Raw genomic sequence first — 14,197 nt, 5'->3', positions numbered from 1 at the left:
GAAAGAAAAGGCATTTCATACAATGGGAGAACATGTCCTCCCTGGAGGTGTTTTGTTGTTAGAGATTTTCTCTCCTTTCCTCTGTGGTGTGGTTGACATGGAGTAGGTTAGGGATCTGCTATAGCTACCCCTTTATTCTTCTTCTTGAAAGGCCTAAGAACTACTTCTAATTTGCTGGCATGGTGACAAATAAGCTTAGATCACTTTATTTCTACAAAGATATTGTCATATATTTTTTCTCCTAAAACATCATTGAGTATCACCCACCATCTCTCTCTCTCTTTTTTTTTTTTTTTGGGCGGGGCAATGAGGGTTAAGTGATTTGCTCAGGGTCACACAGCTAGTTAAGTGTCAAGTGTCTGAGGCTTGATTTGAACTCAGGTCCTCCTGAATCTAGGGCCAGTGCTTTATCCACTGTGCCACCTAGCTGCCCCACCCACCATCTTTTGACATTTATTTCTAAATTTGTGGGTTGTGAGCTTTTTTTTTTTAATTGTGTCCAAAATCCTGGTGTTTTCAGGGAGCTTAAAGATACATTTAATAGAAATTTGACATTGATTGTTGAGTACTGGATGCAAGAATAAACTTATGCAAAATTGTGCAAATTAGGATGCATTTAAAGCCTATTCAAAGGTTAGGCTTTTGTTTTCTTTGGAACTTAATTGAATAGTTGAATTTTGAGGCTACTTCCCATCTAATTCTAACATTAACTTCATTCCTTTTACCATTGCTTGCCTAAACCTATTTATGTAATTAACTGGTCCCTATTCACCAGCCCTATTGCTTTCCTTAATATTATCTCTAACATGCTTACCATATGCCTTTAAAAAAAAAAGAAACTGTCCCTATCACTGTATTCTCTAGCCCTATTTCTATCTTTAGTAATTAACTATAGTCTTATCCTAACCTTAGATATGAAAAATACATAACTAATATAAAGACATGTATGTACATGTATCTATACGCATACATATATATCTATATGCACATATATAATATATATGATATTTTACACACACAGAGAAAACACCTTTGATATTGGGATAAGTCATTTAACATCCTTGTTGTTCCTTCCAATGTAAAATAAAGATTTGAGATGAGATAGCCTTTGAGGCCCCTTCCAGCTCTTGATATATGATATTATGATCCTACTAGGGAAGCAGTGTAGGGTAGTAGAAAGAATAGTGGAAAGGGCAGCTAGGTAGTGTAGTGGCTGGAGCACTGGGCCTGGGGTCAGGAAGGTGTTGTTTGGTCATTTCAGTTATATTTGACTCTTCACAACCCCATTTGGGTTTTTCTCAGCAAAGATATTACAGTGGTTTGCCATTTTTTGTAGATGAGCTTATTTTAAAGAAGAGGAACCCAAAGCAAACAGGGAGAAATGACTTGCCCAGGGTCCCAAAGGTAGTAAGTGTCTGAGGCCAGATTTAGATTCATTCAGGAAGATGAATCTTCCTCACTCCAGGCCTAGCACTCTATCCATGTACATACCTAGCTGCCCTGGAGTCCAGAAGACCTATGTTCAAATCTAACTTAAGACTCTAACTATGTGACCTTGGGTAAATTATTTAACTTCTGTTTGCCTCAGTTTCCTAATCTGCAAAAAGAGGGATAATGATAGCATCCATCTCCCAGGATTGTCATGGGGACCAGATGAGATAATAATTGTAAAGCATGTACCACAATGCCTGCCACATAGTAAATGCTATATAAATATTAGCTTGTAGAAGTAGTAACAGCAGCGGTAAGGAAGACCTGTGTTTGAGTTCCTTTGTTAGCTTTGTGATCTTTGGTAAGTACCAGTTTCTTCATCTGTAAAATGAGGTATTTAGATGTTGCAAAGGAAGTCCCTAGTGGGGGAAATCAAAGAAATGTGGGTACTATTGTTTTCACGCACATGATATTCAAAAATTACAAGGGAGGGGCATAGCAGTGAATAAATAGCAGTATTATTTAAGGAAGAGAGCACAAGCCTTGGAATCAGAAAGATCTATGTTCTATTCAGGCCTTGCTTCTGACATATACTAGCTGTGTGACTGAGCACATTACTTAACTTAGAACTATAAGTTACATATAAGTTGCTGACCTGTAAGGATTTTCCTACACCAGAAATGCTTCACACCAATCAAATCCTCACCTCTCAATGTGGAATGGTATAGGACTTACCTGAACGGCCCATGTTGGTTCACCTTGGCCCCTTAGAAAACAGAATTCCTTGGATCATTTCTATTTTTTCAAGGTCCTGGATAATCAGTTCCAGTTATTGGGCCTTTCTTTCTGGTCTTACCTATTAAGTTTGAATCAAGAGAGAGAAAGTAAACATGATGTTTATTGAATTTGGTAGATATGGAAGTAAAGGGAGAGTTTGTGTTGATTTGACTGTTCTTCTCCGAGGTAAGAGCAACTTTGAAGCTCTGAGCTGGTACCATCTTAGATGCAGTAAATTCTAGGTTTCATAAATGTTTTCCTATTTTCCACTGTCTAAAGCTTAAGGTATAGATTTATCAATCTATTTTCATTAAATTTTTCAGGAACAGCTGAATAATCAGAATACTGAAGAAGTTATGCAACAATATCAAAACATATGCAAAGGTAAGAAATAATAGACTAATAAAATGGGGCTAAATGTGTTCTATTGTGAATTTGTTTTGAAATTTCTTTTCAACTTCTTAAGTAAAATGCATTTAGTAGTGCTTATTTTGACAAAATGGAAAAGTGTGACTAAGTTTTATTGATTTCTCATTTTTACATTCTTCTTGGAAAAACACTAGCATAGATTGTAAACCTTATAAAAACAGAAGACTGGATTCCTGCTAATAAGTGTTTCTTTTTTGTTTGTTTTGTTTTGTTTTGTTTTGTTTTGTTTTGTTTTGTTTTGTTTTGTGGGGCAATGAAAGTTAAGTGACTTGCCCAGGGTCACACAGCTAGTAAGTGTCGTGTGTCTGAGGCTGGATTTGAACTCAGGCCCTCCTGACTCCAGGGCCATATCCAGTATACCACCTAGCTGCCTCATAAGTGTTTCTTTTACACAGAGTAGTGTTTTACTGAATTAGTTTTAAGTTTATATATAATGAACTCTTCCCATATGTACTCTCATGGTTATGTATCTTTTTTAAAAAATGTGCCTCTTCCAAATGGAAAATGTTTATATTTGGGGGAAGGGTAGCTTTATTCTTTTGAAACTACTTTGATATTAAATCCTTATGGTAAATTAGTCCATAAATATTTATTAAGTGCCCAGTACGTGTCAAGCTCACTGTAAGTCACTGAATAAAACAATTTTTATTGTTGTTTAGTCATTTTCAGTTGTGACCTACTCTCTGTGACCCCATTTAGGGTTTTCTCGGCAAAGATTGGGGAGGTTTGCCATTTCCTTCTCTAGCTCATTTTACAGATGAGGAAAGTGAGGCAAACAGGGTTAAATGACTTGTCCAGGGTCATAGAGCTAGGAAGTATCTGAAGCTATATTTGAACTCATGAAGATGAATCTTCCTGATTCTGAGCCCAGTGCTCTATCCACTATGCCACCTAGCTGCCAAACAAAACAATCCCTGTTCACAAAAAGCTTACATCCTAATGGAGGAGCAGATAAGTATTCATAAAGATATATAAAACATAAATATAGTTAGTGAACAGCAATACATATAAGTGCATAAATACAAAGTAGTTTGGGAAAAGGTCACTAGCAATTGAAGGTCAGGAAAGACTTTGGGGAGACATGGTGCTTCAGCTGTACCTTAAAAGAAGAGAGGACTCTATAGAGCAAAAGTGGAGTCGATGTGTTTTAAGCATGGGGTGCAGCCAGTGCAAAGGGATAGAGATGAGAAATGGAGTATTGTATGCAAGGAACAGAGAGAGACTTTCTTTTTTTGGCAGCAATGAGGATTAAGTGACTTGCCCAGGGTCACACAGCTAGTAAGTGTCCAGTGTCTGAGGCTGGATTTGAACTCAGGTCCTCCTGAATCCAGGGCTGGTGCTTTATCCACTGTGCCACCCAGCTGCCCCCATAGAGAGAGACATTTTGACTAGATTGCAGAATATAGGATAAGGAATAATGGCCAGTGAGGTTGGGGCCAGATCGTGTTGGACTTTAAAGGCCAAAAAGAGGGGTTTATATTTTATCTTAGAGGCAATAGAAAGCCACTGGAATTGAGTAGGGAAGTCACATGGTCAGATGCATGCTTAGGGAAAATCACTCAGGTGCCAGTGCGTTGGGCGGACTGGAGAGTTTTGAAAAGCTCAAGAGCTCAAGGCAGGGAGACCAGTGAGGAGGCTGCTGCAGCAAACTAGGGATCAGCAAAATACTGCCTGAGTTTTTGTAAGGCCAGCAAGCTAAGAAAGCTTTACATTTTTAAAAAGAAAATTTTATTGTATTAAAAAAAATTTTTTTAACAAATTCATTCTTAACATGTGGGCCATACAAAACCAGCTGTTCTGATTTGTTCCTTGGCCTATATTTTGCTGATCCTGGATTGAGGAGAGGTGAAGAAGGCATGAATTAAAGTGGTGGTTATGTGAGTATTGGAAATCAGTAGGATTTGAGAGATATTGTGAAGTTAGGAATGGCAACATTTAGCAACTGATTGAATATGTGGGGTGCAGCAAAGTGAGAAGTTCATGATAATGTCTAGGTTACAAGCCTGGGAGCCCAAAAGGATGGTTTGATGCTATCTTGGATAAAATTAGGAAACTTTAGAAGAGGTAGGGTTTGGGTCCCAAATGCAGAAAGATAATTCAATTTGGGATATGCTGAGGGTAAGATGTTTTGGGGATATCCAATTTGAAATGTCCAATAGGTACTTTTTGATGTTGGAGACTTTCAGAAGAGACTGGGGGTAGATACATATATCTGAGTCATATACCCTTGGGAGCTGATGAGATTGCCAAAAGGGGAAGTACAGATGGAGAAGAAAAGAAGGCCTAGGACAGTCTTGGGAAACACTCACAATTGGGAAGCGTGATATTGGTGATGATCCAGCAAAGGAGATTGAAAAGAATCAGTCAGGTGGGAAGACCAGAGAGAGTAGGGCCATGAGAACCCAGGGAGGAGAGAGTATCCGGCAGTATAAAGTGTTCTGCAAAGAGATTGAGAAGGCTAAGGACTAAGAAAAGACCATCCTATTTGACAACTAAAGACACCCTTGGTAGCTTCAGAGGGCAGAGTCAATTGAATGATGAGGTTCGAAGACTGATGCATCAGTGGAATAAATATCCAACTTCTCCAGGTGTTTACTTAGAAGAACAATCCTTGTGTACATGTATAAGTCTTGGTACATTTATTAAACCTAGATTGGCTAGTTTGTGACCACACCAAATCGAATTTCTTCTTAAAGTTCAAATGAAGCACTTCATGTATACATAGTGGTAACAAAGTCATACATCGGGACATTAAGATCACAGTTAAAGGTAAAGCGTCATTTTTTCCCTCTTTAAGAACATAAAATCAATTTCACAGCATTTGGTACCAGGATCCAGGCAAAAAGCATTTGACAAAAAGAAGAATATTAGCAGATCTAAATTGTAGTGGTCTTTGTTATTCTTTGCACTGATTTTTGCACAACTTTTGGTCTTCTTTATATTCTGCTATTTATTCCTTTATATAAAAAATGGAAGTAAGAATAGATGCTTGTCTACCCTGTCCTATGTTATTTGTATAAATGTAAATGAAATTTATATATTTTTTTCAGTTTGTTTTTGTTCAACCAGATGACTTTGTTTTAGTTAAAGCCTTAATTTTTGGATTGAGTCTGTATTTGGGTACCAAGTACAGAAATGAGTCCTGTCAGAATTGTTCAAAACTTGTTTATAAAACCAAAGGATGTCAGAAATGTTGCTTAATAAAACTTTATCCTAAGTCTTAAGATTAAAGAGTTTTGAATATATTTTAAGTATATTTGAAAGTGTTACCTTTATCTAGAAAATATTTTCATGTACTTTAGAAGTATCTCAATTGTGAAGGACTAAAAGGAAATGGAATACTTAGAATGGCAATGATATTTGAAATGACTCTAAAAAATTTCAGATCTGGATGTCAAAGAGAAAATAATTGAAGGAATGCGAGCAACAATGGAAGAACAGGAGCAAACTCAAGTAGAAATGGAGGAAATGCTTGAGGCCAGAGCAGAAGAAGTTGCAAGTCTAAACTCTGGTAAAAAAAAAAAAAATCTATCTATCTTTCTGTCTGTCTATCTACCTATATCTCATGATTTGGAATATCTCAGGTGTATAGCTTTGATCTTCCAATTTCTTGGATTTCCCTTTCTACTTTTATAAATACCAAAATTGTATATGTAATAAATACAGAAGATAGTGTAAACAAGTGTAGACAAAGCTGGAAGACATAGAAGGAACTTGGACACAGCATCAGAAGATTTGAGATTTGGAAGCAACCTCAGTAGCCTTCTAGTCCAGCTCATAGACCAAAGGAATGCCCGACATACCCGACAAGTGATTGTCCAGCGTCTGCTAGAAAATCTCCACAAAGGGGAAACTTAACACATCTCGAAGCCCTCTGTGACACTGAGGTTAGCTCTAATTATTAGGAAGTTTTTCCTAACAAGTCTAAATTGGCTTCTTGGAAACTTCTACACCATCGCTCCCGGTTCTTTTCTCTGGGGCCAGATTAGAGCCAGTCTAATCTCTTCTTCACAGGACCTATCCTGGACCCCTGAGTGTTCTCTTCCTCAGGTTAAACATGCCCATTTCCTTCAAATGATCCTCATAGGCTACGTATTCCAGGCCCTTCATCATCCTGGTGCCCCTCCTCTGGGCACTCTCTACCGTATCAATTTCCTTCTTAAACTATGATGCCCAGACCCGAGAACAGTGCTCCAAATGAAGTCTCATAAGGGCTGAATACAGTGGGACTGGATTCTATTTCTGCTCCTGGATGCTCTGCCCATTTTGTGCAGCCCAAGATCCTACTAGATTTTTTGGCCATCACATCACACTACTGACTCATTTGTTCTTGAAGTCCTCAAAAACCCTCAAATCTTTTTGAGAACAATTGCTATGTTCCCTATCTTGTGAAGCTGATTGTTTCTGTGTGTGCCAAGTACAAGACTTCACCCTTTCCCTAATTGAATTTCATCTTACTAGAATCAGTCCCATATTCTAGAGTCTCATATACTTGTTAAGAAACAAGGCTGGGGCGGCTAGGTGGCACAGTGGATAAAACACCATAAAAGGGGCAGCTAGGTGGCGCAGTGGATAGAGCACTGGCCCTGAAGTCAGGAGGACCTGAGTTCAAATCCAGCCTCAGACACTTAACACTTACTAGCTGTGTGACCCTAAGCAAGTCACTTAACCCCAATTGCCTCACCAAAAAAAAAAGAAACAAGGCTGAAAAATCTCAACCATTATGGAGAGTAGGGACAATTGGGCAGTGGCTTACTTGCATTGAGTGTGCAACATTTGTATTTCTGCTGTAGTAGTTGAGGACATCTTAGGCTGGTAACCACTGGGTCTCACCTTTATCCCTACTCACAGCCTTACATCTTAGCAGTACTCCAGTTGTTGTATCCTTAGATGTCCTGTCCGGTCTCTCAGCATCATCAGAATTGGCCCCGTCTGCTGAGCACATGGAGTGGTTATGTAGGCAATAAGTAGCAATGGCACTATATGACAGCCATGTAGAGGAGTGGCTAGAAGGATGGCCTTGGAGCCAAGATGATGTGGTTTCCAATCCCTGCCTCTGACACATACTAGTTATATACATATTAGACTGTGGGCAAGCCACAACTTTTCACTGTGCTTGGCAAGTGTATCAATTCCATTTGAATGGCTGATTTACATAATAGAAGGAATTTTTTTCACAGAAATCATAGATCTGGACCAAAACAAAAATAAATGTAAAATCATGTACCTGTATGGTATTTTATGTTTTTCAAATTTCTTTCTCACTTCCCACTTTCTCTTGGTCCACTTATGTTTATCATTAGAGCTGGAAGAATGGAAGGAAAAATACAAGAATCTGGAAACTAAAATCAGTCATCAAGGGCCACAAAACCCAAATCAAAGTGATAAGGATAACACAGATTTACTTAGTGAAAAGCTCAATCAGTTACAAGAAGAGTTACAGGTAATATTTATTTGATCTTTATTTCTAATTATATGTAAATGCATTAGACTAGTCAATTTAAGTTGACTGAGTTAGTGAACTCTCTACTAAAACCTGGGGAGGGGGAGTGTAATCTGTATATTCTATACATTTTTACATATAAATACACACAGATATACATATTTGATTGGGTACTTAGGAAAGTTAAATGGCAAGCTAAAACAAAGTTTGGTGCCATGGAAATAAAATTTGCAGCTGGTAAGTCTTAGGCTTCTGCAAGCTGAGATTCTTTTTCTTCCCTGGATAATGGTGAATTTCATCCATTTCAGTATTGGCCACACATTCCTTTTTAGTTCTACCAGTTTTTTAAAACCTTAAAATTTCCCTAGGGAAAATGGGTTGAGAAAAATGACATCTGGGGAAATTGAATTTCTTTTATATTAACGTCATTTTGATTTAAAAAAAAAATAGAATTGCTGCATCTGGGCCTGCGTAGTAGATGACTAATTCCTTTCCTGGGATTTACCAAATGTTACATCAATTCTGCGGCTCTCCTTTTGAAATGTCATCTGAAAAGTAGTTTTGTGATAGAAGATTACGGGGCAAAAAACAATTTAGCAAATTTTGCTTAGTATTACAGTATGTTTCTTCGAAATTTAGTTTGTCCAATTGCAAATACCTTTACAAAGAAAAAGATTAGGCAGTTTCTTTGGTAACTTAAATTCATGGGCTGCTCTGTATAGCAGATAAATGTATCCCTTTACCTAACATAGTGCTAACACATAACTTTCATTTCACAGGCTCACAACTTTAGACCTGGGAGAGATCTTTAGAGGGAATCTCTTCAGTCTTTATAATTCAAAAGGTTTTCCAAATTGAATCCTAATATTATGACTTTTTAGTGTGAAAATCCAAATGTGTCGTTACCAAAGCAACATTTTTTTAAAGTTACGAAGCTAAATGACATTAACCACATTGAGAATGTCTTCGTGTGAAAATGAAGCTGTTATAAATATTACAATTGTTTCTCTTAGTCTAGAATGATACTGCAAATCATAGAGCTCATCAAATATGTTAATTTACTTCCATGTTCAGTTGTACCTATAATGTAACCAGCCAAAAGACCACAGGCCTGTGATCTAAAAGATGAGACCTTGGGGAAGTTACTTATTAAACCTTTTTGGATTTTAAATTTCCTCATCTATAAGTCAAAGGGGTTGGACTAGATTCCTCAGATCCTTTCTAATATTGCTACCCTTCAATTTGATATTATCTTAATATTGCTTTTAGAATTCTTCTGTATTTAATATCCTTAAATTAAGGAACATTTGATTATTTTATGACTATAATCCTGACTAGAAGAGACCTCCAGAAGCTAGTCCATTCTGCTCCTTCCAGGAAACCTTAATTTGCAGAATTACGGGCTTTGTTTTCAAAAGTCTTCAGTGAAGGAACTTTTGCAAACCTTCCCTGTGTAAGCTATTCTAAACAATTTTGCTCCTCTTAATGTTTTTGTGTATAGGAATCAGAACAAAAACATCAAGGTGACAGAAAGAAATGGTTAGAAGAAAAAACAATGCTTATCACTCAAGCGAAAGAAGCTGAGAACCATCGAAACAGAGAGATGAAAAAATATGCTGAAGACCGAGCCCGTTGTTTACAACTTCATAGTGAAGTGGTAGGTGGGAGACTTAGAGAGCCTTTGCTTGCTTGATTTCCCTTTCATCACAGCCCCTGGGACATTAATCAATTTCAAAAAATATATATATATATATATATATATATTTTTTTTTTTTTCTCTGTCCCCTTTCTAGATTCTCAGTTTTCCTCAGGCAAAGAAAAGAGCCCACTTGCTCTCCTCTGGGCAGGAGAGGGGTGGTGGTGGTGTAGAGTAGGATGCGATCAGTGAATTCTTTGAGACAGTGGCAAGGAAGGAAAAGAGGGAGTAAGGGCCTTTGTATTATGTCTGGGTGAGAAATTTTGTACAGGAAAGCAAGAAAACAGATTCCCCTACCTTTAGAGGATGGTGATGATCAGTTAAACAGAACCTAGCCATAAAATACTTGATAAATGATCAAGAGATCATTGGGGTGTTGGCAAATAACAAATGTGACCAGAAATCTTTCAGTACTATCAAACACAGCCTTTCATCTGCTTTGATAGCTTCATGCTATAGTTGTATAGTGACTTCCTTATAAAAATAGAAAAATACCCAACTTCCTGTGTTTTTTCAGGATTCTCCTCAGGGGGAGAATTTCCTTTTACACAGGATTCTTCTGTTCCCAAAGCTATGTAACAGATTAGTCCATTCACACCTTAATTGGTGGATGCTAGAAACTGAAGAGGATCCAAAGTTGAGGATGGCCACCTTTAGGGAAGGTGAAACTACTAGAGATATACTAGAGAAATGTGAGACACCACGAAGGTACATATAATACAAAATAGAATGTGAGAATTACCTAAGAGAAACTTCATTTATTTGTTTGTTCATTCATTTTTATTTATTTATTTGTTCATTCATTCATTTATTTATTTATCCATTCATTCATTCATTCATTTATTTATTTATTGGGGAGCCAATTGGGGTTAAGTGACTTGCCCAGGGTCACACAGCTAGTCAGTGTTAAGTGTCTGAGGCCGGATTTGAACTCAGGTACTCCTGACTCCAGGGCCGGTGCTCTATCCACTGCGCCACCTAGCTGCCCCACTTAATGGCTTTTTGTATTCTTTAAGTAACATTTGCCCCTAAGTGAACCATGACTTAAGGTGAAGTGCTTCTGATTTTACTTTTTGAATTGATGCCACTGGAATATGAGGTATCACAACTACTTAAAAACTCAGAGCAGTTTTTACTCAGGTTTCTGAGCCACTTTGCTTTTAAATAGTTTCTATTTTAATCAGCATCACATTTCTTAAAAAAAAATAGTCTTTTTATAATTTTTAATTTTTATGGTTACATTTTAAGTTCCTGAACTGTCTCCCTCCCTTCCTCCTTCCATCCCTCTGTCCCTCCCTTCCCTGTCCCACCATTTGACACAGGTGTTTTATATATATATATATATATACACACATATACATATACATAGTTATACACAACACTTCAATGCAGCAGATGGTACCAGGTATTAATAATTCAAGAACATCCAACCCCCAAATGGATGAGGAAAAGTATTGGGATGATTTGGTCATGGCCCTTTTCTTTGTTCCTATCTTGACTCCAAATCCATGCTCCATTTTTTCATTTTGATAATATTGGAATTTTTTCACAGTGAGCCATGGAATCTTAATTTCATGCAGTTTTGTCAGGAAATCAAAAGGACAGTTTTTAGAACACATTTGGAAAATTGGGATATTATTTTGTCTAAAACTGTAAAAACATTGCCAAATATAGTCATTTTAGTGCATTATCTTGATGCTTTCACAATGACAATGTGCAGACTTGACCACTTTATTTTATGGATCATAAAGAAGGAGTTGTTCATAATAAATATTCAACAGGAGTCCTTTAATACAATTTCTTCAGGTTCCAGTCATTCTTTGGGTTTTTTAAAAATTATTTTTCCTATTTTAAAAAAATTGTTTGTTTAGGAAAGGCTTACCGCAGAGCTAGCAAATAAAGATGATAACCTACAGAAATGGCGAGAAGAAAGAGATCAGCTGGTTTTGGCGTTAGAAGTACAGCTCAAAACACTTGTCTCCAGTAACATGCAGAAAGATAATGAAATTGAACAACTGAAAAGGACCACATCAGAGGACCCTGGAAAGGTTAGTGAAAAGACTGTTTTCTTCATCTTTTGATTTATTTTGGAACACAGGAATTGCTGGTTAGCTTTTAAAGTTTTAAACTTTTAAAAAGTTGCAGTTCAGAACACCATAAAGAGTTTCAAATGTTAGGTTCATATAGGAGAAAGAGCCTTGTAATGGGAATCAGAGCATCCTTCTTTTGATTTTATTGGAATTACTATACTACGTGATGTTTAAAATCTAAATGAGTTGTCTAAAAAATCTAACGTGTGGTTGCCTTAAACTAGAAGCTTTAGCACCAATCTTTGGTCATTAACCATTTATTAAAGCATACTAGGTATTAGAAAAAAGAGAACACGTGGAGTTAAGAAAAGGCCTATCTAGCCTAGAGTTCCAGCCTGGTCTGGTTCTTCCTCAAGTCCTCCGCCATGAGCCTGCTTTAACTATGAACTCCTCTCAAACTGGTCTGGAGCAGAGGCGGGCCTTACACACTGCTTCAAGCTGATTGGTAGGCATCATCCAAATCTATTGGTTCACTGGACTTAAAGGTGGTCTTGAGTTGAGTTCAAAGTCCTTAGCTTCTGAGAATAATACCAGCCAATCTAATACCAGCCAGCTAATCAGCAAAGTCAATCACTCTCACTTAATTCAATTAGTTTAGATTAATCTCCAGGTGAGCCTTTGAGTATCTGCCAAATCCCATTATTTTCTCATACTAGCCATTCACAGGGTGCTGGTGATTGTCAAATAAGATGTAAATGCATGTAAAAACTTTGTAATCTTAAAGTGCTATATAAATGTGACCTATAAAATTCATAATTTGTTTCTTAATTCTGTAAATGTCATATTTCAGGTTTTGCAGTTCTTCTTTGATTCCTGAGATTTTCTGTCTATCCTTATACCTTCCTGAGGTGTTACTTGGGTTGTTGTATTTTCCAATGATGTGGATTATTTCAGTTATTTTAAAACTTTTTTTTTCCTACACATTTTATTTTTATTATTTGTAAAAGTTTAATTTTATCTTTTTAATTGTTAAGCATTTATTTTTTTTCTCCCTCCAATTTCTTTCCTCCCCACTGCATCGAACAGAGTTCTCAATGTTTTAAAAATTGTTCATTTTTTACAGTGTGGATGTTATATAGCATAAATTGCTCTGCTTCTGTTGACTTTACTTTGCATCAGTTCTCCTACATCTTTCCAGGTTTCTCTAAAATTGTCTCTAGTTGTTTTTCTTTAAAGATCATATTGCTGCTCTACAATGTATATGGTTTTATTTTCTATTATATTAAGTCCACTGTTATTTCACTTTTTAAAAAGTTTAAGGAAATAGAGGCAGCCAGAATAGACAGTGATTTCTAGGAGCTTGGCAGTGAAAGAGAAGAGAGCAAAAGGGACAAAAGGATCAAGTAAAAGTTCAAAAACTCTTTTTATTGCTAAGCTTTGCTTTGATCCAGTAGGCATGATCCCAGAGACACTCTGACCCTTTAAAAAATGCATTTCCTTAAAATACTAAGTAAAACTGCCTAATAGAGCCATCGTAATTTGGTGGTATAGTACGGTTTTCTTACTTTTCTAACTTAGCTGTTGTTTAGAGCATTCCTTCTCAGCCATCCTTGATGATGTCACAAGTTAACAGTCATCATAAGAAGGGAAATGGAGAAGCCCATCCACCCTTCAGTTCTAGTTAGTAGAGTTGCTGTCGGGAAAGACTTTTCTCCTACATACTGAGGTTTCTTCCTATCACAGCATCATTTGATTATGAACTGGGTATATGACATTTTCAGAAAGTGCCTCTAGTGTGAGGGTTTGCCAAGCCCTTTTCAGGGCTGCTCACCCATCTTTGGTATTCATCAGCTACTCAATTCTCACCTGTGGCTCCAAGAAGCTGTAGCATGTGTAGCAGCCACACCCTGGTAAAACTGTCTTGGCAGATGGGCTAAACCAGGTTGAGGCTAAATACAGGAATCAAACCCATCAATGAGTTAGGAGGATGTCTACCTGAAGCATGTGAAGACTTCCCTGGTGGAATGGAACAATTTGTTCCCATGCCCAGGAAGGCAGCTGAAGTGCTTAGAGCTTGGTTAGCTATTGCAGACCCCAAGGTCATCACTGCATCCCAGACCATCAACAGTTGTCTTGATTTTTGTCTTGCCATTGAACTTGGATGACTCAGGAAGAGTGAGGCTGATGATTTTGTGCAATTCTGCCTCACTTAAATCCAATTTACCTGCAAGTCAAGACCTCACCCATTACAACTGGATCTCATTAATCCTCTTCAAAAACAAAGGACAAACGTTAACAACTGCTGCCTGAACTGGGTGTTAATCATCCATTTAACAAATCTTACCACCTGTCCTAGGGCCTGCTATTTCTAACCCTGAGGGATAGCAGACC

The 14,197-nt window shown here is 37.3% G+C and overlaps 1 protein-coding gene across 1 annotated transcript in view; it reads left to right on the top strand.

The window, feature by feature from the left end:
• The window catches only part of KIF20B (kinesin family member 20B), a 101,777-nt gene that overhangs the window by 59,622 nt on the left and 27,958 nt on the right, over nt 1-14,197 (top strand). The window contains 5 exon segments of the mRNA XM_043986042.1: nt 2,532-2,592; nt 6,023-6,148; nt 7,941-8,080; nt 9,582-9,737; nt 11,648-11,824. Of these exon segments, the coding sequence (XP_043841977.1) occupies nt 2,532-2,592; nt 6,023-6,148; nt 7,941-8,080; nt 9,582-9,737; nt 11,648-11,824 (660 nt within the window).

Source organism: Dromiciops gliroides, chromosome 2, assembly GCF_019393635.1.
Source record: "Dromiciops gliroides isolate mDroGli1 chromosome 2, mDroGli1.pri, whole genome shotgun sequence".
Classification (NCBI taxonomy): domain Eukaryota; kingdom Metazoa; phylum Chordata; class Mammalia; order Microbiotheria; family Microbiotheriidae; genus Dromiciops; species Dromiciops gliroides.
This window is presented reverse-complemented; position numbering and strand designations above follow the sequence as displayed.